This window comes from Marmota marmota, unplaced genomic scaffold (genome assembly GCF_001458135.2).
Source record: "Marmota marmota marmota unplaced genomic scaffold, marMar, whole genome shotgun sequence".
NCBI classification, from domain to species: domain Eukaryota; kingdom Metazoa; phylum Chordata; class Mammalia; order Rodentia; family Sciuridae; genus Marmota; species Marmota marmota.
In genome coordinates this window covers 22,898,292-22,923,647 of record NW_026000026.1, presented here as the reverse complement: position 1 = coordinate 22,923,647, position 25,356 = coordinate 22,898,292, and the positions used below count along the sequence as shown (strand labels likewise).

At 53.9% G+C, this 25,356-nt stretch overlaps 2 protein-coding genes across 8 annotated transcripts in view; one reads left to right on the top strand and one right to left on the bottom strand.

The window, feature by feature from the left end:
• The first annotated feature begins 1,429 nt into the window (after positions 1-1,429).
• On the top strand, positions 1,430-24,467 carry Myh7b (myosin heavy chain 7B). Of its 6 annotated transcripts, XM_048811072.1 has the most exons (42): positions 1,430-1,520; positions 1,789-1,933; positions 3,173-3,279; positions 3,421-3,564; positions 4,002-4,158; positions 4,416-4,443; positions 5,406-5,502; positions 7,398-7,421; positions 7,564-7,656; positions 7,801-7,864; positions 8,743-8,841; positions 9,577-9,680; positions 9,844-9,982; positions 10,261-10,379; positions 10,458-10,607; positions 10,733-10,903; positions 12,167-12,346; positions 12,434-12,566; positions 12,659-12,735; positions 13,261-13,348; positions 13,525-13,642; positions 15,282-15,405; positions 15,493-15,629; positions 16,312-16,567; positions 17,467-17,709; positions 18,431-18,607; positions 18,689-18,834; positions 19,103-19,193; positions 19,277-19,666; positions 20,338-20,464; positions 20,545-20,663; positions 20,753-20,949; positions 21,090-21,439; positions 21,556-21,680; positions 21,785-21,900; positions 22,315-22,711; positions 22,794-22,919; positions 23,020-23,190; positions 23,282-23,386; positions 23,467-23,562; positions 23,986-24,123; positions 24,215-24,467. In XM_048811072.1, exons 2-42 carry the CDS (start codon positions 1,843-1,845, stop codon positions 24,224-24,226), a joined length of 5,826 nt encoding a protein of 1,941 aa, XP_048667029.1. In that variant the 5' UTR covers positions 1,430-1,520; positions 1,789-1,842; the 3' UTR covers positions 24,227-24,467. The 6 variants fall into 6 exon arrangements, with proteins under 6 accessions (XP_048667029.1, XP_015336878.1, XP_048667030.1 ...); XM_015481392.2 differs by lacking the exon at positions 1,430-1,520 and having other exon boundaries at positions 1,527-1,933; XM_048811073.1 differs by lacking the exons at positions 1,430-1,520; positions 4,002-4,158; positions 5,406-5,502 and having other exon boundaries at positions 1,527-1,933; positions 4,420-4,443.
• LOC107139950 (transient receptor potential cation channel subfamily C member 4 associated protein) overlaps positions 24,435-25,356 on the bottom strand; it is a 61,132-nt gene continuing 60,210 nt past the window's right edge. For both annotated transcript variants that reach the window (XM_048811077.1, XM_015482873.2), the window contains exon 18: positions 24,435-25,329. In XM_048811077.1, coding sequence (XP_048667034.1) covers positions 25,192-25,329 — 138 coding nt within the window. In that variant the 3' untranslated portion in view covers positions 24,435-25,191. The remainder of the gene's footprint in view (positions 25,330-25,356) is intronic.

The window sequence follows — 25,356 nt, the reverse complement described above, 5'->3', positions numbered from 1 at the left end:
TGGTGGGCTGGGGTTGTGGCTCAGCAGTAGAGTGCTCACCTAGCACATTTGAGGCCCTGGGTTTGATCCTCAGCACCATATAAAAAAATAAATAAAATAAAACTATTAAAAAAAAGAATTAATAAATGGGATGGACTCAAACTAAAAAGCTTCTTCTCAGCAAAAGAAACAATAAGGTGAAGAGAGAGCCTACATTTGGGGAGCAAATTTTTGCTACATGCACGTCATATAGAGCACTAATCTCCAGGATATATAAAGAACTCAAAAAACTTAACACCAAACAAACAAAAACAACCCAATCAATAAATAGGCTAAGCAGCTAAACAGACACTTCTCAGAAGAAGATATACATTCAATCAACAAATATTCAACATTTCTAGTAATTAAAGAAATGCAAATCAAACTAAGATTACATCTCATGCCAGTTAGAATGGCAGTTATACCTATGAATCTTTTTCTTTTTTTTTTTTTTTCTTTTTCTTTTTTTTGCAGTACTGGGGATGGAACCCAGGGGCACTCAACTACTGAGTCACACCCAGTCCCTTTTTATTTTTTATTTTGAGAAAGGATCTTGTTAAGTTGCTTAGGGCTTGCTAAGTTGCAAAGGCTGATCTTGAACTTGCAATCCTCCTGCCTCAGTCTCCTAAGTCACTGGGATCACAAGCATGTGCACCACACCTGGCATCTACAGCCCTTTTTATTTTTTGAAACAGGATCTTGCCTAGTTTCTAAAGCTGGCCTTGAACTTAAGATCCTACTACCTCTGCCTCTCAAGTCACTGGAATTGTAAGTGTGGGCCTGACTTCTTTGAATCTTGACTGTCGGAATATGAAGGGGTTCCTAATTGATCTAAATTTCCTGGGTTTGCTTCCTCTTCAGCTCAATCATTCCTTTACTCTGTGGCCCCAGGGCTGGTTTTCTTCCTATATGTTTTGCCCTAGGTCCCCTCAGAGAGATGGAAACAGAAGCAGGGCAACAAGAGACAGTGTCCAGGTCCTGGAGAGGGATGTCTCACTCTCGGTTTCTCTACTGCATCTGTCTCTGCTGATTTGTGAGGCTTGGCCAGTGTTCTTTCTCTGGGATTCTGCATCCCTGGATGTGTAAGGAGAATGAAAGTAGATGGCCTCAGAGGGCGTTCTGTGGTTCCCCTCTCTGAGTCTGTTTGTTCTCTGTTTCTGAGGGTGAGGGTCTTTCTGTGGGTGTATCAGATTTTCTGTAACTCAGTTTCCATCTCTGAGCTCCCCACTGCCTTGTCTCTGCCCCTGTCAGTCTCTGAATCCCAGCCTCCCTGTCTCTGAGTGGAGTGTCTCTCTCTGCCTTTGTGATCCCCTGACAATGGGAGGTAAAAATAGCCCAGGGGCCATGCTGGTAGAGATAAAAGGGAATTTGCCTTTTGTGTCCTGTGGCCAGGCTGGGGGGGCTGTGACACGTGGAGATTGCTGACATAGCTCTCCTCCAATGACCTTGACGGCAGCAATAAAAGGGGTAGCACAACTCCCTGCCCTCACTGTGGTGCTGAGGTGGGTGACCAGGGCTGGGGTTGGAGCCAGATGGTTGGCAGGCAAGATTTCCCATGGGTGGATAAAGATCTTCCATATCTGTAGGAGAGGATGCTGTGGTATTTGAGAGGGTGTGAATGTGTGCGTGCGTGTATGTGTGTGTGTTTTGGGGGCTCACCCAGGGAGTCACCTAGTATCAGGCCTTCTGGGTTGGAGGATCCTGCCCAGTGTGGGGCCCTTGGTCCTTCAGTTTCCTCGTCACTGCCATATTCCAATGCCTACTGCCTAGGACCGCCTTGAACTCCCCAGATTTCCAGGCCTTTTTTCTCCACGTCTTACTGCCATGATGGATGTGAGTGAACTTGGAGAGTCTGCCCGCTACCTCCGCCAGGGCTACCAGGAGCTGATGAAGGTGCACACTGTCCCGTGGGATGGTGAGTGAAGGCTGGGGGGCAGGGTGGATAGATACAGCCTCAGAGAAGCCTTTCTGAACTCAGATCAGGAATGGAGAGGAGTGGCATTCCAGTTGGGGCTGAAGTGGCACTCTGGCTGACAGCCTTAGCTCTGGACCTGGCCCTCAGATTCTGGGTCTTAGAGGCTAAAATCCTAGGGATCATGTGTACATCACTGTGTGTCTATCAGCAAGCCTCAATTTGTCTCTCTATAAAATGGGATAATACCACCTGCCTCCTGGAGCTGTAGTTTGTGAAGACTCAGGCTGGAACTTGAGGCCTCTGAGATGAGACCAGTAGCATGTGTGCTGATGTTCCCAACATGTCTACAAAACCTTTGCTGGTCTTATTTTTAGTGCTTTCCACAGAGCCAAAGTCACTGTTTGTTAGAGACAGAAATAAAGACTACTATTTATGACTTGGATTGCTCATAGGACAATAATAACAATAGGCAATGGGTATCGAGTGCTTATTGTGAGCCAGGTCCAGAGCAGATGACTTTGTATGCATCTTCTCTACAATGGGGAAGGGGGGGACAGGGCCTTTAAGGGTGTGTAATCTCTGTGGTTGCACAGGGGACGGAGCTTAGAAGGGTCTGCTGCTTGATTTAGCATTCTGCTATTGCTACCTTGAATTGTTAAATAAGCTTTTTTTCTTTTTCTTTCTTTTTTTTTTTTTAAACAAATGAGTCTGCATTATGTTGTGTTGGGACCTTCAAGTTAAGTAGAAGGTCCTGAAGGAGTCTCTTGGCTAGAAGTAGAAGGGAAGGGAAACTTCAGTCTGCAACCCTAGTCCATGTGTTTAACTACCACAAAATCTGTGCTACCCAAAGCTCTGAGACCAGCTGGAAAGAGGTGTCAGCAAAGTACAGGACAGTTAGACCTGAGTCATAAATGAAATGGGGAAGGCAGGAACCCCCTGGAAGTTATGTGCCTGATTTTGAGGGGCTGCTTTATATAGGACCTTAGGAAAGCCTCATGACATTTTACATTTGAGGGAATGGGCCTAGAGAGAACGAGGGATTTCCCCAGGTTGTAGGGCAAATAGGGCTGAAGCACATGTGCTTCCCAGACTGTTACATCCCATCAGGGCATCATTGGAGATCTGGTGGAGTAGCTTCTGGGAGGGGTACAACTCTATGAACAGGCTTGGGAACCCCACCTGAACCCTTGGAGGTGCTCAAGCAGCTCTCTAAGGCCCAATGATCTTTCTGGCACCTAGGAAAGAAGCGGGTCTGGGTGCCAGATGAACAGGATGCCTATGTGGAGGCCGAGGTCAAGTCAGAGGCTACCGGGGGCAGAGTCAACGTGGAGACCAAAGACCAGAAGGTTCAGCTTACCTTTTCCTGAGATTAGTCCCTGTATTCTTGGGAACAAAGCTCCTGACCCTTGGGATCCATACTTTGGGGTCTGGGAATGTTAAGAGGTAGGGTCAGTGGGTTTGCCTGCTGTGACACACCTTCTTGGCAGGTGTTGACAGTACGGGAAACCGAGTTGCAGCCTATGAACCCGCCCCGATTCGACTTACTCGAGGACATGGCCATGATGACACACCTCAATGAGGCCTCAGTGCTGCACAACCTGCGCCAGCGTTATGCTCGTTGGATGATCTACGTGAGCCGTGGGCTGGGGTGGGGCTGCCAATGCTTGTGGCTAGAGGTGGGCTGGAAGGATGGCTCTGGGGCTGTAGGGGCCAAACTGTAGTGGCAGAGGTTGGGCTTGGGGAACAGCCTAGGCAAAAGGAAAGGCGGCCGCAGGTAGGGTGGGGTGGAGTCCTAGTGCTGTGGAGGCAAATCCAGGGCGTGGACCACAGGGGTGCAGCTGTAACCGCTGAGACGAGGCAGGAGGTTCAGCTGTGCCCTGTGGAGGCGGAGTCACCAGCTGGGGGCAGACCTGAGGATGGGAGTAGGGTCCGCAGCCAAGAGGATGTGGCCTGGCACCTCAAGTGGCTCCTTGGATATTGCAGGGGTCATGGTGTTTTGGGGACTGGTGCCTGGGAATGTGAATTTGTACCCCTAAAACAAAACCCTACCTATAAACTGTCTCCTCAGACGTACTCGGGCCTCTTCTGTGTCACCATCAACCCCTACAAATGGCTCCCTGTCTACACGGCTTCAGTTGTGGCCGCTTACAAGGGAAAGCGCCGCTCAGAGGCCCCGCCTCATATATACGCAGTGGCAGATAATGCCTACAACGACATGCTGCGCAGTAAGAGCTGCCTCCACTCCTCTCCTCCGCTCAAGTCCTCTAGCCCAGCCCCAGGGAGGCCTCTGTAGAGGACGCCCTTCCCTCCTCTTGCACTGCCCTCCTCTGATGCCGCAGGAGACTAGCGCAGCCATGCTCCTCTCCAGATTAGACCTGTCCTTGGTTTTGTCCTGGGTTGTTGGGGGCTGCCGCCCCCCACCGCCCCAACACGCCAGGTGTTCCTCCTTGGCTGACTTTTCTTACCCTCCCCTTTCTTCCAGACAGGGAGAACCAGTCCATGCTGATCACGTGAGTGTGGGGCTGCGGGGGTGGGGTGGGAAGTACTCAGGAAGGGGACAGAACCAAAATTATTTCCCAGCTTTGAATCCAGGGTGCTTAAGGGCAGGGCTTTTGCCACCTGGAGCCAGTGTGCCAGCTGAAGCTAAATCAGACCTGAGCCTTTCTGGATGCCCAGCTCCAGTACTGCCTCTCCCTAGGCCCAGAATCTCCCACCTTGATCCTTTGGGGGTTCTAATTTTCAAGAGAAAAGGGGGAGAAAGAGGGATTTCCTTTCCCCTTCCTCATCCTCATCATTTCCTTGTATCTGATCCTTCTTCCTTTGAAGGTAAAGGAAGGTGGTAGATTTCCTACATATAGGGTTCATGTCCAGCCAAGCCAATACGGACAGTGTCTGTGTGTACACATGCACACACACATGCAAAAACTTGCAGCCTGGTAGTTAAGAGCAGAGGCCTTGAAACCAGATAGACCTGGATTCAGGTTCTCATGTTTCCATTTCCTGCTCTGTGCCCTGGGCCTCTGAGCCTCACCAATAAAAATAGAACAATCCTACCTTCCATGTAGAATAATAAGGAGTCAGTGAGTCGATACATGTGCGTGGCACACAGCAGAGACAGTCCAGAACTTCTGGGGCCCATTTCCTTATGCATAAAATGATAATGGTGCCTGTCTACAGGGTTTCTTTTCTAAGGCTTAACTGAGCCAGTGGAGGTCAAGTACTTGGCCTAGCACCTGGAGCTAAGTTAGTGCTCAGTGGACTGAGGCATCCTCATGCGTGTCCTCACAGGAATGGGCTGCTGGCTTGCTTAAGCACAGGGAGGGTTGATCTTTCCCTGAGGGTTTGGATTTGGGGGTACTGAGTTGGGTGTTGAGTGATGGGGGAAGGAGAGAAGGGTATCATAGGATAGGGCATTGGGGCTGGGGGTACTAGGCCAGATGGGCATTGGTGACTCATGTTTGTGTTGTCCAAGCGGAGAGTCGGGGGCCGGTAAGACGGTTAACACCAAGCGGGTCATTCAGTACTTTGCCATCGTCGCAGCCCTGGGAGACGGGCCAGGCAAGAAGGCCGTAAGACTCGCCCGCTTGGGCACAGATTCCCACTGCTTCTCGCTTTTTTTTTCTTTTCTTTCTTCCCCTTCTTCTTCTTCTTCTTTTTTTTCCTCCCTCTTTCTTTCTTGTTTTTTTTTTTTCTTTCGGTCTTGTCTTCTACTTCTAGCTCAGGGGCCAGTTGTTCAGAGTCCGAGGCTCTCCCCTCACCCCCACGCATCAACCCCACAATGGGCTGCCTTTTCCTTCCGGAAGCCCAAGGCCTCCTGCACAGCCTCCACTCCCGGTCCTGTTGAGCCTTGCTTTATTCTGGGGCATTTTTCTTTTTTTCTTCTTTTCCACTTTTTATTCCCTCCTTTTCTTTTTTCCCCCATTTTATTTTCTTGGTTTTTGACCTTTGTTTTGTTTTTTGGTTGTGGCCGTTGTTGTTTTTGTTGTTTTGTTTTTTGCTGTTGACTTTTTGGTATTCTTCCATCCCTTCCCACCCTGTTTTCCAAACCCCCAAAAGGCCTTTGGGGAGATCTACAGAAAGTTGGGTAGGTAGGTCCAGCAGTAGGAAAGTGGCAGGGAAAGGCCAGAGCTGGTAAGGACTAACTGCGTTGGGGGCAGGGAGCACCTGGCAGAAAGGAGTCCAGGATAAATGGACAGACAAGGGAGATGGAAGAAAGGCCGCCCACAGGACGTGGGAACTGTACCAGCCCTCTCCCTTCTCCTTCTTATTTGGCTAAACCGCCCTGGAGGGAGCCCTGCATACAGATACTAGATGGAAGGTGTGGAGAGGGGGGACCTGCCATTTCCTTCTGCCTCCTTCCCACCAGTGTCTTTGGGGGCATTTTTTTGAGTGGGTACAGGGGAATGAACTCAAGGGCACTCAACCACTGAGCCACATCCCCAGCCCTATTTAGTATTCTATTTAGAGACAGGGTTGTTGCCTAGGGCCTCCCTTTTGCTGAGGCTGGCTTTGAACTCACTATCCTCCTGCCTCAGCCTCCCAAGCCACTGGGATTACAGGTGTGCCCCACCACGACCGACCCTTGGGGCCATTTTAAAGTCTTGGGCTCCCTGGAGGCGAATAAGTGAATGAATAACCCCCAAAGTCCCTTTTGGCATATCTGCTCTCTCTAGAATTTATCCCTTCCTTCTTCTCTTTTGCTTCCTAGGCTTGTGACATCCAGAGTAGGGGAGAGAAGGATGAGCTAGGAGGGGAGGGGAGCATGGCTCAGTTCCTTAAGTTCCTCTGGGTGAGAAACACAATAACTGTAGGCATTGAGGGAGGCAGGATACTGGTTTGGCCCACTCTGCCATCCCACTTGGGCAGATCAGCTCCCAGTTCTGGGTCTTAGGTTTCTCATTTGCAAATTAGGGCTAATAATGTGTGCCTGGTAGGGCCATTTTGAATAATAATAGATGTAGAACATATAATAAAAACACACCTAATCACAGTACAAAGAAGTGTATAGAAGGGCCATCAGAGGGAGGTTAGGATAAGAAGGTTCAGAGCAGGAAAGTGGTCTCTCCCCACCACAGAGCATCAGGGAGGCCTTCCTGCAGGAGGGGGCACTTTGGCTGGGCTCTGAAGCAGAGTAGATTTTAGTCAGGAGCCCCTAGGGCTTGGGACGGGCAGCACTGCATAGGCGTGGAAAATGAGGGACTACTGGACAGGGGAGGGAATGGGCTGTGAGGAGGAGACCCTAATGCAGCCCCTGCCTGAAGCTGCTAGCTAGGACTGTGCCCACTTAGCCTTTCTAACATCGCTCCTAATAGCCCAGGGAGCCAAGCTATGGGGCGGGGGAGCTGCATTCACTGTTGTGAATATTTGGTGACTAACATTCACTGTCCTCCTAACTCTTCCTTCCCCCAACACATGGTGAGACCTCACATCCTCTAATATTATATTCCTTCTCCCCACACTCCAGCAATTTCTGGCAACAAAAACTGGGGTAAGTATGGGGGCCACTGTGAGGGGTCAACAATGATGAGGTCCTGAGGACCCCCTTCCCAACCAGAGGGTCCGTGGGCTGCCCTGCCTTCCCAGTCAGCAGGCCCAGGACTGACAGATTCCTCACCCCTGCCCCACACTAGGGCACCCTTGAGGATCAAATCATTGAGGCTAACCCTGCCATGGAGTCCTTTGGCAATGCCAAGACCCTGAGGAATGACAACTCTTCCCGCTTTGTGAGTGGCTGCGGTGGGAGTGGGTGATGGGTGGCTGGGGGTGGAGGGAGATCAGCAGCCAGGAGGATCCCTGTGGTGGGAGCTTCAGTGGGTTGGGCAACACCGGCTGAGCCCCTTGGCTCAGGGCAGCCCCTCTGCCTGCAGGGCAAGTTCATCCGCATTCACTTTGGTCCCTCTGGGAAGCTGGCCTCTGCGGATATTGACAGCTGTGAGTCCGGGTGAGAGGAGGGGTGGGGTGGGGAGGGACAGAGCTGGCTTGAGCCTTTCCACTCAGTCTTAGCATCCCTCTCAAGTCCTCTGGGCTCCACCATCAGACCACTGCCCATTTCAGGCCACCCTGCTTTCACCGTAATGTCACACCAGCTTCCCTAGGGCTCCCAGCCTCACTCCTCTGCTTGGTCTTCCAGCCGCAGTCTCTCTGATCCTAACCTGTTCCTGCTTCAAAACCTTCCCCAAATCTTGTTATCTGAAGATGAAGACCCCAATCCTTATTTAGCCAGTAAGGCCGCTGTGATTTGGCCTCTGCCTGCATCCTGCCTTGTCCATGGCCCCTGACAGGGTACCTGCCCTCTGCTCCTCCTGCCTTAGCCTCATGTCGACATGTCTCCCACCCTTCCAGAAAACCTGCTGGGATGCTCCTAACACCTCTCTGGGTGGTTGCTCATTCTGACACAGTCCAGTTACCCAGACACCACGCCTGGGCCACATGAATGGTTTGCACAGGAGAGTCCTTGTGCTGACTGCCTCCCACCTTTGGATGCATGTCAAATCTGATAGATAGCACACCCAGGCTAACCACCGCAAATAGAAATCTCCACACAGACACACACGTGCACACACCCACTCATGAGAATACACATTCATCATCTGGCCAGAGATACACAGGTGCAAATAGACACACATCTCACAGAGTGACACAGGCGCTGACGGAGAGAGACCCTCCCAACACATGCAGACCTGTGTGTGGACACAGCAACCCTACACACCCCTTGTGCCTCACTGTCACTTCCTCCCTATCCCTTGTCCCCTCGGAGTAACTGCTCTGGGGAGGTATAGGAGATGGAAGGTCAGTGCCCCTTTCTTCAGATCTCCTAGAGAAATCTCGAGTGATCTTCCAACTGCCTGGTGAGCGTGGCTACCACATCTACTACCAGATCCTCTCTGGGAAGAAGCCAGAGCTGCAGGGTGAGGGCCAGGGATGGAGGGGAGGAGTCATAACCCAAAGGGACTCCCTGGCCCCTCCTGGACCCCAGAAGGCCAGCCCCTGGGATGGCTGTTCCCTCCTGGGTACTCAGCGCCTGTTCTGTCCCTCACTCCTTTCTGGGCCTTCTGGTTATTACTGAGTTCTCTCTTTCCTGTGCCGGCAGCAGCCCTCGTAGTTCCATTGTCCTGGCAGTGTTGTGAGAAACTGAAGTCCCTCCTGAGATTAAAGTCCCCTGATCTATGCCACAGTGGACCCAGTGACCATTCATAAGTTCCCTCCTTTATAAGCTCCTTGAGGGCAGAATCTGGCCTTCCCTGTGTCCCGGCACTAGGAATTTGGGCCAGAGGGATGGCCATGAGGGACTGGGGTTCATTCTTCAGTGAAGCATAAATAAAGAGAATCCCCCCAAATTAAAACACACACACACACACACAAAACTAATAAAAGGGACTGGGGTGTAGCCCCATGGTAGAGCTCTTGGCCTAACAAGCACAAGGCCCTAGGTTAAATCTCTAGTACTCAAACAAACAAACAAAAAACTGAACAAATAAAAAGAAGGTATGGGGTTGGGGATCAGAAACAGGCTCTAGGCCAATCCTGGGAGGGCCCTAGACTGCTGCTGGCTGGACCCCCTAAGGTCTGTCATGCTGGGATGGGGGAGGGAGAGCAGCCTGGTGGATGTAGCCTGATCTGCCCTTTGCTCCCTGTGCCCACAGATATGCTGCTTCTGTCTATGAACCCCTACGACTACCATTTCTGCAGCCAGGGTGTCATCACCGTGGATAATATGGACGATGGAGAGGAACTCATCGCCACAGACGTATGGGCTGTTGGGCAGGGGAGCTGAGCAGAGTGCCTGTGCTGTGGGGCCTCATGAATGTGTGGGCTGGGTAGGGATCAGGGAGCACTCTAAGCAGGCAGTGCCTGGGGACCCTGGAGGGGCCCCGACTTCTCTGAACCCTCTGTGTTCCCTATACCCTTAGCATGCCATGGACATCCTGGGCTTCAGTGTGGATGAGAAGTGTGCCTGCTACAAGATCGTGGGTGCCCTCCTGCACTTTGGCAACATGAAGTTCAAGCAGAAGCAGCGAGAGGAGCAAGCTGAGGCTGATGGCACTGAGAGTGAGGGGGCCCTGACCCTAGTCTGACCTGGCCTTCACATTGACCCCATTACCATGACCTATGTGATCTTTAGCCCTCACTCTTGTTCACAGCCTTTGACCTTAGTCTTATGTGCTCCTGACTCAAAGCTCCAGACCTTTACCCTCCTGAGGCTGACCCTGTGCTGGCCCTGAACTTAACCCTTTCCACCCTTCTCTTAACCCCAGGTTGAGGCAGTAGAGCCAAGTGCCCACATTGTTGTCATCCTCCTTTCTTATCCAATGCTTGTGCCTTCCCAGGTGCTGATAAGGCTGCTTACCTGATGGGCGTCAGCAGTGGGGACCTCCTCAAGGGCCTTCTGCACCCCCGGGTGCGTGTAGGGAATGAGTATGTGACCAAGGGGCAGAGTGTGGAGCAGGTGAGTGGAGGCCCACCTGGAGACAGCTGGGCAGGATCCCCTCCTTACCGGGTCCCAGCCCAGCCTTCTTCCCCCCAGGTGGTGTTTGCTGTGGGGGCTCTGGCCAAGGCCACTTATGACCGGCTGTTTCGGTGGCTGGTGTCTCGGATCAACCAGACACTGGACACAAAGCTGCCCCGGCAGTTCTTCATTGGGGTCCTGGACATTGCTGGCTTTGAGATCTTTGAGGTGAGAATAGGCCCACACCCCTGGCTTTGTTCTGTCTGAGGTGAGGCACTGTGGTGGGAGGGGGCAGGGCGAGCTTGTGTATGTTCCTCTGTATCCCCTCTGCTGAGGCCACCTCCCTCTCATAGTTTAACAGCTTTGAGCAGCTGTGCATCAACTTCACCAATGAGAAACTGCAGCAGTTCTTCAACCAGCACATGTTTGTGCTGGAGCAGGAGGAGTACAAGCGTGAGGGCATCGACTGGGTCTTCATTGACTTTGGCCTTGACCTGCAGCCCTGCATTGACCTCATTGAGAAGGTGGGGCCCCAGGCAAGGCCACTGTGAGGAGGGGAGTGTGTGCTTGTTTGTGAGAAAGCCTGTGTAAGTGTGCGTGAGTGGTTTTGCATTGAAGTAAGCATATGCATGTGTGATTGTGACCGTGTACTTAGGTATGAGTGGGAAAGTTTGCGTCGATGTGCTGCATTGGATGTGAATCTGTGTTGGTTTGTGTGAGCAACATGAGTATGAAAGTCTGTTGGCAATGACACCCACCATGGGTGCACATAATTTTGCAGCCAAAATTTCACGGAGTCCTCAGAATTGCCCTGCGCAGGACAGAGTATTTCCATGTTTACTTAATTGTGAAACATTATATATTTCCCCATTGTATCGAATGGAGTAAAATTAAATTTGGAAATAAATATTAGAAATAAAGGGGTAAGAGCTAGGGCTGTAGCTTAGTGGTAGAATACTCGCCTTGCACATGTGAGGCGCTGGGTTTGATCTTCACCACCATATAAAAAAATTAAATAAACAAAATAAAGGTATTGTGTCCATCTACAACTAAAAATATTTTTAAAAAAACAAAATAAATAAAAAGTTAAAAATGTTTCCCTCCAACTTAATACAGCCTGTCTTGGCCCTTGAGTTAATTTCCTCCAAATCCTTTGTCCTGAGTATTTACTTTCTTTATGGATACAAACTCGGTTCATATCTTACTTTTCCTCTGAACATGTATTTTGAATATTGTTGCACAGAATAGGTCCTGGAGCACATGATTCTCATTTAATCCCCAACTGTTGGGCATTTTGGTGATTGATTTCTTTTGTTGTTATATCGGCACTAAAGATAATCATTTTCCCATTTAATAGGTTAATTAAATTTCAGTTTAAGTGAAGTTTAGTGAGGCATAAAGTCCCCACAGATAGTGAGGAAGCCATGTGAACTTGGTGGCCTCTGGTTTTTATTATGTATTTGCATATGAGAATGTGTGAGTCATGGATGTTGAGGAGGTGAGATGCCAGTTTGGGTTTACATACATCATGAGCAAACAAAATTCAGTTGTTGTGAATTGTGCATAAGTGGGTTAGAAGCCAACACTCACACTTTGTTTTTCTCTCTTAGGAGGTGGGGCTCCCAGTAGTGGGTCTGGTCTCTGTGAGGCATAGGGATCTGCGGGGTTGAGGTGGGATCTGAAATGGGTTGGGGCTGAAATGCCTTCCCAGAGGGAGGTGGTCTGGGGAACAAGGGTCCAGCTCAGCCAGGATGGTCTGGAGCTTCAAGTTTGTTCCCTGTCCCCAGCCGCTGGGCATCCTGTCCATCCTGGAGGAGGAGTGCATGTTCCCCAAGGCCTCTGATGCCAGCTTCCGGGCCAAGCTCTATGACAACCATGCAGGGAAATCACCCAATTTCCAGCAGCCTCGGCCTGACAAGAAGCGCAAGTACCAGGCCCACTTTGAGGTGGTCCACTATGCAGGTGTGGTAGGTACCTGTTGGAATCGCAGCCCTCGGCCATGCCCTCCTCAGGGTTCCCTCGCCTTGGCTCAGCACCCGTCTTGCCTCTGCTAGGTGCCTTACAGCATTGTGGGCTGGCTGGAGAAAAACAAGGATCCCTTGAATGAGACTGTGGTCCCCATATTTCAAAAGTCACAGAACAGGCTCTTGGCCACCCTCTATGAGAACTATGCAGGCTCTTGCTCCAGTGAGTACTGAGGGACAAGCTTGCCATTCCCACAGGGGCCCACAGAGTGGCATTCTCTGGAGTGTCTGACTGGGTCCCATGTCTCTCAATAGCTGAGCCCCCTAAGTCTGGGGTGAAAGAGAAGCGCAAGAAGGCAGCATCGTTCCAGACGGTGTCCCAGCTGCACAAGGTGAGGCCCAGAGTGGGCCCTGTGCAAACCCTCACCCTCACCAGCCTCCAGCCCATCCTCTGCTCCCCGCCATGTCCCCTGCGCCCTGGGCGGGTGGCTGTTAAGACTTGCAGTGATGTTTAACTCCTCTCCACGTGAACATCACAGCAAGTCTGTGCTGCTACCTGTCCCCAAGCTGCCTGGGCAGGGCTGGGGGAAAGGGGAGGGAGCCACGGGCCTCTGTGAGGGATGGGGATCTGCGGGGTGGAGGCTTTGGTTGTGATGATGGGAGAGGACCAAGCCATATAGAGCAGGAGTGAAAGAACAAAGGTGCAGGCACATTTAGGTACCTCTGATGTGTTTTTTGGCATGCTGGGGATCGAACCCAGGGCCTCATGCATGCTAGGCAGACGCTCTACTACTGAACTGCATTCCCAGTACCTACATTTAGGACCCCTGCCCAGTCCTCTCCAGCCCCAATCCACTGTGGCATCCAATTCTGGTTCTCTGCCTTCTGTACCTTCTCCCCACTCTCCCCACTCCCAGGAGAACCTCAACAAATTGATGACCAACCTGCGGGCCACACAGCCCCACTTTGTTCGCTGCATTGTCCCCAACGAGAACAAGACCCCAGGTAGTATCCCCAGGGCTGGCTTGGGTATGTGGGGGACACTGGAGAAGGGAAGCCAGTCTTCCCCCCTCACCTTGCAGGGTCTTATAGGCCTCAAACCTTGGGCCTATACTATTCTCTGTGATACCTGAAGTAGATCCCGAGACCTCTGACCTTTCCCTTTTCCCCACCACGTCCAGGGGTCATGGATGCCTTCTTGGTGCTGCACCAGCTACGCTGCAATGGGGTCCTGGAGGGGATCCGCATCTGTCGCCAAGGATTCCCCAACAGGCTGCTCTATGCTGACTTCAGGCAGCGGTGGGTGGCCCCTGGCCCTGCCTGGCTCCTTCTCCAGTCCACCCTTGCTGTCCTCCCCTGATCTCAGCTCCAGGTGGATGCTGTAGGAAAGGCTTACATAGAGCCTAAGGGATAAATGATTGTTCCAGTCCCTGAAGAGGAGGCCGGGGACAGTGAGGGGCTGGGCAGGCCTCCCTGTGGTGGCTCAGACCTGGGAGGGGCCTGGGAAGAGAAGTGAGTTGACTTGGGGTAAATATGGGAGATGGAGCCAACAGGCCTTGACAATGACTAGGATACAGAGTAAGGAAGAAAAAGGAAAGAGTATGGTGCCTCCCAGGTTTGGGGCCTGAGCAATCGGGAAGTTGACGCAAGATGAAAGGTGGAGCATTTTGATTGGGGGGAGTGACAGGGTAATGGTTTGAACTCTGCTTTGAGCATGTCACGTTGGAAATGTATGCAGCAGAAGAGAAGTCAAGGAGGAAGTTTGCTTTATTCTTCTGGAGCTCAGGAGAGCTGGACTTCATGATGGTTGATGCAGTGAGCACTCAGTCACTGCCATCAGCTCCCTTCCATCTTCCCTCCATAGACTTGATTTTGTTAGACTACAAGTATCTAGAGTTCTTTCCCCTTCTAGAAGTAACTGTGGGCATCCACATAGTCATTTGTAAAGGATATCCAGTCAAACACTGTCCGTGCTGGCGCAGGAGCTCTCACAGTTTGTTTTTCATGTAGCTGCCAGTCTTGAAGATTGTTCCTTATCAGCAGCATAAGTCTGCATCATTTTTTGTTTTGGGCTGTATAACATCCCATGGTTTAGTGAACCGCGTGCTTTATTTAGTGAGTCCACCGAGTGAAGGGCTACAGCCCACATGGCCCTCTATGCATGTGTATAGGTGTCCATTTAAGAAATGGTTGTGCTGGGAATCCTTGCTTTTTAAAATTTTTTTGGTACCAGGGATTGAACCCAGGGCCATTCAACCACTGAGCCACATCCCCAGCCCTATTTTGTATTTTATTTAGAGACAGGGTCTCACTGATTTGTTTAGCTCCTTGCCATTGCTGAGGCTGGCTTTGAACTTGCAATCCTCCAGTCTCAGCCTCCCAAGCTGCTGGGATTACAGGCATACACACCACGCCCGGCTCGCAGCCCTGTTTATTTTTTATTTTGTGATGATCTTGTTAAGTTGCATAGAGCCTGACTGAGTTGCTGAAGCTGGCCTCGAACTTGCAATCTTCCTGCCTCAGGCTCTTGAATCACTTGGGTTACAGGTATACACCACCATGCCTAGCCCCTTACTCATTTTGAGAAGAATTTTTTCAGTTTTGTGATGTGGTACAGGATGTCACCTTTTAATTTTTTGGCTTTAGAATAATTATAAAAGTAGCAGATGTCTTTTGTCAAAACTACATCCTCTTAAAGAACTTCCTGAGGGCATTTAAACACACCTTGAGGGTTTCAAACAGAACGTGCCCAGCTCCCCAATGTGGCACTACTTTCCCTGCAGCCTTGTTCAGTGTGCCTCTCTGGAACTTCTGCTTCCACTCCTGAAAGGCCAGGAATGGTTCCCTGCTACCCAGTCTCCTTCTCTGTCTATGGCTTCCCCATTCTCAGTGGCCTGTGTCCCGTCCTCTCCTCACCAGCCTTCCCCTGCTTTCCTAGGTACCGCATCCTAAATCCCAGTGCCATCCCAGATGACACCTTCATGGACAGCAGGAAGGCCACAGAGAAGCTGCTGGGCTCACTGGACATTGAACACACCCAGTACCAGTTTGGCCACACCAAGGTCCAGGCACACTGGAATTAGGGTTGACCCTGGGTGTGGGGGTCACACTGGGCAGGAGTCACACCTGGCTGTCCCCTCCACCTCCAGGTGTTCTTCAAGGCTGGGCTTCTAGGTGTCCTAGAGGAGCTCCGTGATCAGCGCCTGGCCAAGGTGCTGACATTGCTACAGGCACGGAGCCGGGGCCGCCTCATGAGACTTGAGTACCAGCGCATGCTGGGAGGCAGGTGGGTATGAGACAAGGGATGAGGACAGGATGGTGGGTGTGATCACTGTCCTTTGGTTCACAAAACCACCAGGCTCTACAGCCCTGTCATGCTGCCTTGTGGTCAAGTTACCCTTCCTATGGCTTGTTGGGGTGAGGATCTGTTCTGTGCCCCCAACCCTCAGCCTCCATTTCCATGCCTCCAGATTTGAGAGCACCTGCCACTCCACTGCATACCACTGGAGTCAGGGCTTGGAGAAGTCAGAATGGCTTTCAGTGTTTTCCAGGCCTCAGGACAGATACCTTATTTGTATTTTCATGACTAAAGTTTGAGGCAGTCTTAAGATTACCTCTACCCCCTCAGCAAAAGAGGCAGATCCAGTAAAGAGCCAGTGAGTGCTGGGCAGTACACCCAGGCGGCAGACCCCACAGCCTGGTGGCTGAGCCCCTCTGCTGCCTTTGAACTCTTGCAGAGGCTGCTCTAGACATGTGGGGCTCATGAGCACCTCCTGGAGGCAGGCCTGAGGGGCCTTGGGCCGCCCCTTCGTCTTTGCCCCTAACGCAGAGGTGTAAGGACCCACTCCACAGGACCATTAGGAAGACTAGATGTGGTAACACATTCTTAGTGGGATGCTCCAACAACTTCAGTCACACCTTGAAGTGGGCAGTACTGGGCCTGCTTCACAGGGGCTGCCTCTCCCCAGGGATGCCCTGTTCACCATCCAGTGGAACATCCGAGCCTTCAACGCTGTCAAGAATTGGTCATGGATGAAGCTCTTCTTCAAGATGAAGCCACTCTTGCGCTCAGCACAGGCTGAGGAGGAGTTGGCGGCCCTGCGAGCAGAGCTGCGGGGGCTTCGAGGGGCACTCGCTGCTGCTGAGGCTAAGCGCCAGGAGCTGGAAGAGACTCATGTCAGTGTCACCCAGGAGAAGAACGACCTGGCCTTGCAGCTACAGGCAGTGAGTGGTGGTGGGGTGGGGAGAGGATGAGGGAGTCCCTTTATTGACTTGGTGCCTCTTGGCACTTTGAGAACCCCAGGATCCCCTGAAGAAACACCCCCCAAAATCCAAATCCAGGGTGGCCCTGGAATTCTCTGGCTGCTCAGGTCTTAACCTGGGTCTTTCTCCCTACTCTGAAGGTGCCATGTAATAAGGCCCCCCATCGGCAGGCCTTGTCTGTCCCTGTGTCCTAAAGCCCTCACCCCTGAAGCTGCAGAGGAGTGGTCTCCCCAGCTTTCCCTTCCTTGCTGCCCCTGAAATGGAACCTTGCTCCCTTATCTGGCCATAGGCACCTAGGTGGTAGTGACAGGGCCTTAACCAGAGGGTAGGGACCAAGGGTCTGGAAACTCTCCAGGCGCATAGCACAAATTGTCCTTCCTTCAGCACAGAGTTTGAGTATTGCTGCTGCCAGCCCCAGGCTAGCACTGGAGAGCCCCGTGGTCATCAGTAGTGCTGGAGATGGTTATGCAGCCAGGCAGCGAGGAAACAGGGAGAGAACACAGAGCCCCTTCAAGGACAGTCTCCAGGAGCCCTGTGCGGCCATGCAGGGCTCCACATGCCTGACACTTCCCAGCCCACCTCTCGAGGCCTTAGCCCAGCTTGTGGGTGTGGGCAGTGGGCTTTCCTCCTAGAGTGCTTCTTAGGCCTCACTCCATGGGTTGCCCCAGCCTGTGGAATGTTACTTTCTTCATGGTGCCACTTCTGCCCCTCTCCTCACTAGGACCAAGAGCAGGTCAAGGCATTGGTTTTCAGGGCCCAGCTGAGTGTGGATGTCAAACCTCATGGACAAACAAATGGCCTGGCTGGTCCTGCCTCAGCTGGCCCTGCGTCAGCTTGGCTTTACTCTGTGTCCCCTCTAGGAGCAGGAGAACCTGGCAGATGCTGAGGAGCGCTGCCACCTGCTGATCAAGTCCAAGGTGCAGCTTGAGGCAAAGGTGAAGGAGCTGAATGAGCGACTGGAGGATGAGGAGGAGGTGAACGCTGACCTGGCGGCTCGCCGGCGCAAGCTGGAGGATGAATGTACAGAGCTCAAGAAGGACATTGATGACCTGGAGCTGACTCTGGCCAAGGCTGAGAAAGAAAAGCAAGCCACTGAGAACAAGGTGTGGGCAGGGTCAGCTGTGGGGAAGGGCCTCAGCCTGGGGACCAGTGGGGACCAGGCAGCCTCAGATCCCCTCCTGACTCTGTTGGTCCTCTATTGTGTAACCTGGGGGCAGGTAACTGCCTCTGTGGGCCTCGTTTCCTCATTGGTCAGATGGTTAACAGAACTTACCTCATTTAGGGTAGCCGAGGGTTCAGCTTGTCAATGGCCTTCATCAAACATACTCCATAGGGCTTCACACACTAGGTACTCTGCAAGTGCTAGTGATTTTCATCCAGCCAGGACCATGAGACCTGGATAGCAGGAGCCCATACCCCCAGTCACACCCCTGACGTGGCTTCTATCACTTATGTGCACAATGGTGGCTCACAGCCTTGGGGTACTGACTTCATTATACAGTGGAGAAAGTGAGGCTGGGGGTGGAGGGTGCGCGTTCAGGTTCTCACAGGTGCTTACAACTAGACCAGGATAGGATCAGGAACAGCTCAAATACCTGTGGACACCACAGTCAGCTGACATGGCCCAGTCTCTTACTCTGGGCTGTGCACTGTGCTCAGGGCTCAGTGATCTTCGCCCATTAATTTCTCCACTCAGCCTGAGGAAGGCTCACAGTGAAGTGACTTGTCTGACCCCTCAGCTGGAAGGGGCAGTTGGTGGGTGGTGGCTGCTGAGACCAGAGTATGGTGAGGGATGTCCCCTTGGTGACCCTGGCCCTGGCACAGGTGAAGAACCTGACAGAGGAGATGGCCACATTGGATGAATCAGTGGCCCGGCTGACCAAGGAGAAGAAGGCATTGCAGGAGGCCCACCAGCAGGCCCTGGGCGACCTACAGGCTGAGGAGGACCGTGTCAGTGCCCTGGCCAAGGCCAAGCTGCGGCTGGAGCAGCAGGTGGAGGATGTGAGTTAGGGCTGCGGAGGGGCCGTGGGGTGGGTGGGCAAGTACTGGCTGGCTTGAGGCTGAGCCCTGCCTGCTCCACAGCTGGAGTGCTCCTTGGAGCAGGAGAAGAAGCTGCGCATGGACACTGAGCGGGCCAAGCGCAAGCTCGAGGGCGACCTGAAGCTGACACAGGAGGCGGTGACAGATACTACGCAGGACAAGCAGCAGCTGGAGGAGAAGCTCAAGAAGTAGGTGTGGGGTGTGACCAGGTTCTTCCCTTCTGGATTCTCTCAGTCCTGTTACTGTGGGGGTTCAGTGAGTGTGGGGGGTGGGGTTGAGAAATGGGTCACTAGGGCAGAGGTAGTGGCCTGCCCTTCCTGGTTCAGGGATGAGGGCAGTAGGTGCACAGGAATGAGGCCCTTAGAGCTTCAGGGGAGGAGGTTGCTTGGAGGTTGGGGGGCCCCATTCAGGTGGATGACAGGGCCTGAGCTGGCTTATCCCACCTCCTGATCCCAGGAAGGACTCAGAGCTGAGTCAGCTGAACCTGCGGGTGGAAGACGAGCAGCTCCTGGGCACCCAGCTGCAGAAGAAGATCAAGGAGCTGCAGGTGCATGGGGGAGGGTGGGCAGCTAGGCCAGGCCCAGGTCAGAGGCCCACCAAGCTGATGTCGCCACCTACCTACTGATCTAGGCACGGGCGGAGGAGCTGGAGGAAGAGCTGGAGGCTGAACGTGCAGCCAGGGCCCGGGTGGAAAAGCAGCGGGCAGAAGCGGCTCGGGAGCTGGAAGAGCTGAGTGAGCGACTCGAGGAAGCTGGTGGTGCCTCCGCCGGGCAGCGTGAGGGCTGCCGCAAGCGCGAGGCTGAGCTGGGCCGGCTCCGGCGGGAACTGGAGGAAGCGGCACTGAGGCACGAGGCCACAGTGGCAGCCCTGCGGCGCAAGCAGGCAGATGGCGCAGCTGAGCTGGGAGAACAGGTGGACAGCTTGCAGCGGATACGGCAAAAGCTGGAAAAGGAGAAGAGCGAGCTGCGCATGGAGGTGGACGATCTGGGTGCCAGCGTGGAGACTCTGGCCCGAGGCAAGGTATGAACCTTCTTCCTCACTCTGACCTGGGACCCCTGGCCCATCCTGACTCTAAACCAGGTCTGATTCCAGCAGCTCACTCCACCTTCTGACCCCTGGCCACCCCATGCCAATACTGACCCCACAGCAGCCTTCACTCTGAACCTGACCCTGGACCCACTAACATGGCATCCCACCTTTCCCTACCAGACCTGATGTCAAACCCTGGTTCCTCATCCCTATTCTGATGGCACCAGAACATTTTGACCCAGCTTCCAATTCTGACCTCAGACCCTTGACCCAATAGTTGCTGTGACCTCAGCCTTTGATTCCTGAACTCTGAACTGACACTGGTCATGATTCTCCTGTTCTGAACCCAGCACCCAACTTTGACTTGTGAACTTTTGACCTCTGGTGACTGTCCTTGGCTGACACCAGATCTAGTACCCTAACGTCCACCTGACCCATTTGCACTGAGATTGATCCAGCCCTCTCACTCCAAGACCTTAGTTAAGCTATGAGCCTAGCAACAGAACCCCTGACCCTGACGGTGAATCTCTGATCTCCCCTTGAATCCTGGGCCCGTATCTAGCTTTCTAGTTCCTGATGCCAGGTCCCAGTCTCTGACTGGAAGCTCTAGATCCTGCCCTCAGGTGCACAAACTCATCTTGTCCCCTGACTCTGACTTCCAGGCCAGTGCAGAGAAACTGTGCAGGGCCTATGAGGATCAGCTAAGTGAGGCCAAGATCAAGGTGGAGGAGCTGCAGCGGCAACTGGTAGATGTGAACACCCAGCGTGGGCGATTGCAGACTGAGAATGGTGAGGTCAGGGTTCAGCTGGGCCACACTGGGTGGGACCTAGGTACCACCTGACCTGCCTGCTTGCCCCTTTGTCTGTAGGGGAGCTGGGCCGCCTGCTGGAGGAGAAGGAGTCTCTGATCAGCCAGCTGAGCCGTGGGAAGGCCTCAGCTGCCCAGAGCCTGGAGGAACTGCGGAGGCAGCTAGAGGAAGAGAGCAAGGTGAACTGGCACCAGTGATCGTGGAGTGGGCAGGTGGATGCTGAGGCCGTCAGCATAGACTGATGCTGAGGCCCCCGATGTCCCTGCAGGCCAAGAGTGCGCTGGCCCATGCTGTGCAGGCTTTGCGACATGACTGTGACCTCCTACGGGAACAGCATGAGGAGGAGGCTGAGGCCCAGGCTGAGATGCAGCGGCTGCTATCCAAGGCCAACGCTGAGGTGGCCCAGTGGAGGAGCAAGTATGAGGCAGATGCCATCCAGAGGACTGAGGAGCTGGAAGAGGCCAAGTGAGCATCTGGTGGCTAGGCCATCACCACATTTATGCCTGTGCCTTGGGGCCAGCAGGGGGTAAGGGGAGATACTAGGGCCCTTCTTCTGCTGGCCTCCCCCCCTCCATAGTCCACACCCTGTCTGGTCCATGGTCCAGAAAGAAGCTGGCCCTGCGGCTACAGGAGGCAGAAGAGGGGGTAGAGGCTGCAAATGCCAAGTGTTCATCACTGGAGAAGGCCAAGCTACGACTGCAGACCGAGTCAGAGGATGTGACCCTGGAGCTGGAGCGGGCAACCTCAGCAGCTGCTGCACTGGACAAGAAGCAGCGGCACTTGGAGAGGGCCCTGGAGGAGCGGCGGCGACAGGAGGAGGAGATGCAGCGGGAGCTGGAGGCGGCACAGAGGGAGGCCCGTGGCCTAGGCACAGAGCTCTTTCGGCTACGCCATAGCCATGAGGAGGCCCTTGAGGCTCTGGAGACACTCAAGAGGGAGAACAAGAACCTACAGGGTAGGACGTGGAGTTGGAAGCATCTTAGGGTTACGCTGGAAATTAGGAGCGTAGAAAGTGACCTGGGTTGGGGTGCGAGCCCAGGGGTGCTCCTCAGCACCCTCTCCATTCTGCAGAGGAGATCAGTGACCTCACAGACCAGGTCAGCCTCAACGGGAAGAGCATCCAGGAACTAGAAAAAGCCAAGAAGGCATTGGAAGGGGAGAAGAGTGAGCTGCAGGCAGCACTGGAGGAAGCTGAGGTCAGGACTGGCTACAGGGGTGGGTGGATGCTGACCTATGTCTCCCTGCTTCCTGAACACTCACTCCTGGCCCCAACCCCATACTGCCTACTCTGCATTCCCAGGGGGCCTTGGAACTGGAGGAGACTAAGACACTGCGGATCCAGCTGGAGCTGTCCCAGGTCAAGGCAGAAGTGGACAGAAAGGTGGCAGAAAAGGATGAGGAGTGCACTAACCTGAGGTCTGGTACCCCTCCTCCCAGCCTCCTGAGAGCAGAGCAATGGTAGAAAGCAGTGTTGCTATGCCCGTGGCAGCATATGGCACAGGCATCTAGTCTGTCTCTGCATCATGGCTTTCTCAGGTTGGGGTTGTTCTCGCCATTCCAGAGGTTAAATCTCCATGAGGCTGAAGACTGTCCCAAGATCACACAGTGGGGTAGAGCCAGAATCCAGTCCATGTCTGTCTCAGGGCCTCACTTCTGTCTGTGAGCCTGCTTTGTTGGACAACAGGCAGCCACAAGGGGTTTTACTACTGGGAGGGACAACTGTTATCCAACCGGGTTCATATCTCCAGCAATCCTTAGGCATTTGTGAGAGCATGCTCCGCACCTGCCTCTCCATGAGCCGAGCCTGCCCTTCCGCCTGCCCTCCCACAGGCGCAACCATCAGCGTGCAGTGGAGTCCCTGCAGGCCTCCCTGGATGCAGAGACGCGGGCCCGGAATGAGGCGCTACGGCTTAAGAAGAAGATGGAGGGTGACCTCAATGACCTGGAGCTGCAGCTGGGCCATGTCACCCGCCAGGCCATGGAGGCACAGGCAGCCACGCGACTGCTGCAGGCCCAACTCAAGGAGGAACAAGCAGGGCGTGATGAGGAGCAGCGGCTGGCTGCTGAGCTCCGTGAGCAGGCGCAGGCCCTGGAGCGCCGCACAGCATTGTTGGCTGCAGAGCTGGAGGAGCTGCGGGCTGCCCTGGAACAGGGCGAGCGCAGCCGGAGGCTGGCAGAGCAGGAACTATTGGAGGCCACTGAGCGCCTCAACCTCCTCCATTCACAGGTGGGGTCTGGACAAGGATGTCCACAGGGACTGGGGAGGGGTCAGAGGCCTGTTGGCCAGCTGAGACTCTGCTTCCCCTTAGAACACGGGGCTTCTGAACCAGAAAAAGAAGCTAGAGGTGGACTTGGCCCAGCTGAGCGGGGAGGTAGAGGAGGCTGCCCAGGAGCGGCGGGAGGCTGAGGAGAAGGCCAAAAAGGCCATTACTGATGTGAGACGGCCAGGGCTGTGTTGGGGCAGGGGGGGAGCAGAGGCCAAAGGATCTTCCCTGGGCTGGTCACTTCCTGACCATGCCACCTCCTCCCTCATAGGCGGCCATGATGGCTGAGGAGCTGAAGAAGGAGCAGGACACAAGTGCACACCTGGAACGGATGAAGAAGACTCTGGAACAGACGGTGCGGGAGCTGCAGGCACGCCTTGAGGAGGCGGAACAGGCCGCCCTCAGGGGTGGGAAGAAGCAGGTGCAGAAGCTGGAGGCCAAGGTGTGTGCAGCCCCACTGTCCTTCCCCAGTAGGGTGGGTGGGCAGGCAGCTGAGAACTGCCCGCAGGTCCACCCACTGGCTGTCTCTGCAGGTGCGGGAGCTGGAGGCCGAGCTTGATGCAGAGCAGAAGAAGCATGCTGAGGCCCTCAAGGGTGTGCGCAAACATGAGCGCCGGGTCAAGGAACTTGTATACCAGGTGGGTGAAGGGGTCCATCCTGTGGGGTGGCCCTGGAGCTGGCCCAATCGAGGCAAACCGAGTCTCCTTTGCCTGCCCAGGCCGAGGAGGACAGGAAGAACCTGGCTCGCATGCAGGACCTGGTAGACAAGCTGCAGAGCAAAGTCAAGAGCTACAAGCGCCAGTTTGAGGAGGCGGTAAGCACACCAGGGTCTTGTCAGATGCTGAGGGTAACCCAATTTCAACTATGCCCCAGGGCCTGTGGTCAGGTGAGGCATCAGCAGGCTTTCCCATTCTCTGAGCTTAATGACCACCCTGCCCCCTGCAGGAAGAGAATTTCCTGAAAGTTCCAGAAGGGACTAGACCAAGCTGTCGCTAGCCTTGTGTGCTTTCCCCTGGCTAGGCTTGGGGGCTGCCTCTCTTGGGCAGTTTGGCACTCTGGCACCTCCTGATGTAGTCTCTCTGTCTTTTTTCCTGATGTGGGTCCTGGTGCTGGGGGAGGCTGGTGGTAGGTAGAGTAGAAGAATAGGAGAAGCCCGTTCCTTCTGGGGATGGGGTGGGGACCAGAATGACCATTTGTTACTATCAAAGGAGAACCAAGGCCCTGTGTATACCCCCAGGAGCAGCAGGCTAGCACCAACCTGGCTAAGTATCGCAAGGCCCAGCACGAGTTGGATGATGCGGAGGAGCGGGCTGACATGGCAGAGACCCAGGCCAATAAGCTGCGGGCGCGGACCAGGGATGCCCTGGGCCCCAAGGTGAGGGCCTCAAGGGGCACCGCCTTCCATGTGGGGTGCATGGGTTGGGGTAGCAGGTGGTGCAGCTCACTCATCCTCCCTCACCTCTTAGCACAAGGAGTGAGAGCCTGAGTCTCGAGCCCCTGGGCTATGAAGAAGGATATCTATTGTCCCGTGGTTTCTTCACCCCCTTTGGCTGTCACTCCAACCTCCCCAAGCCCTGGATCACCCTAAATAAAGGCCACGTCTGCAGCAATAGCTGTTGTTCTCATTTCTCGGGTTCAGTGGAAGCGAACACAGTCCCATGGACAAAGTCAGGTCCACATCAGTCATTTAAAATAAAGTTCTTTAATAGTCTCCATTTACTTGGTTTATTTGCTGTTAATAAATTGGCAACACAGGAGGGGCCAAGGGTGAGTTCCCAGCCAAGCTCCTGTGTCTGGGCTCAGGCAGGAGATGCTGCTCTGGGGCAGGGCAGGGCAGGCACAGCCACCCTGTGCCCCAAGGGATAGAGAGAAAAGGCCCCCCAACTTCTGGAGGAACCCCCTGGGATGGACACAGCGGTCAATGAGCAAACAGAACCAGAGGAGTTGAAGGAAGACGAGGGAAGGACAGATGGGTAGGCCTGAGGGAAGGCAGCATTCTCTGGTACCCCCAACCCTGTCCAGGAGCCTCTGCCTGAGGACCAGGGGAGGCTTGGCTCATACACGGGGGAACCCCATCTCCTCCCTAACCCAGGACTGGCAGCCGAGAGACCCGGCAGGAGCTCAGAGCTCTTTTTGTAAGTTTCCTTCCTCTGGGCAGGCCAAGAGTCCCAGGGTTATGAGGGAAGGGTGGGCATGGCGCCCCTGTCCTCATCTGTGAACTGTGAGGGAACTGAGGCTCCCCAATGACTGAGGCCCTCAGACCCAGAGGCCCAGGGCTTCCAGGATGCTTCCTCCCACTGAGCCTGTGCCTAAAGACCTGGGGCAGGCAGAGAGCGGCAGGGAGGCAGGGGAGGGTCAAGGAACAGGCAGGGTGTGTGGCACACATAGCCACCCTCACCCATACTGACCCTGGCCCAGCAGCCTCCCGAGGCCTGGCCAAAGGTCACTCCTCAGTGAAGTCCCTGTCTATGTCCATGTAGGGCTCTTCAATGTAGCTGACAAGGGCAGAAGGTGACTGACGGTCTGGGTTCAACAGGATAGACACTGTCTCCTTCCAGTATGAGAAGCTGATGCAGGAACTCTGGGCAAAAAGAGAGGGGTTGTGGGG

Coding starts and splice junctions, on each gene's coding strand:
- Myh7b (XM_048811072.1), top strand. CDS start 1,843: ATGATGGATGTGAGTGAACTTGGAGAGTCTGCCCGCTACCTCCGCCAG. Junction 3,280..3,420: donor TGGAGACCAAAGACCAGAAG/GTTCAGCTTACC, acceptor CCTTCTTGGCAG/GTGTTGACAGTACGGGAAAC. Junction 23,387..23,466: donor TCAAGGAACTTGTATACCAG/GTGGGTGAAGGG, acceptor TTGCCTGCCCAG/GCCGAGGAGGACAGGAAGAA.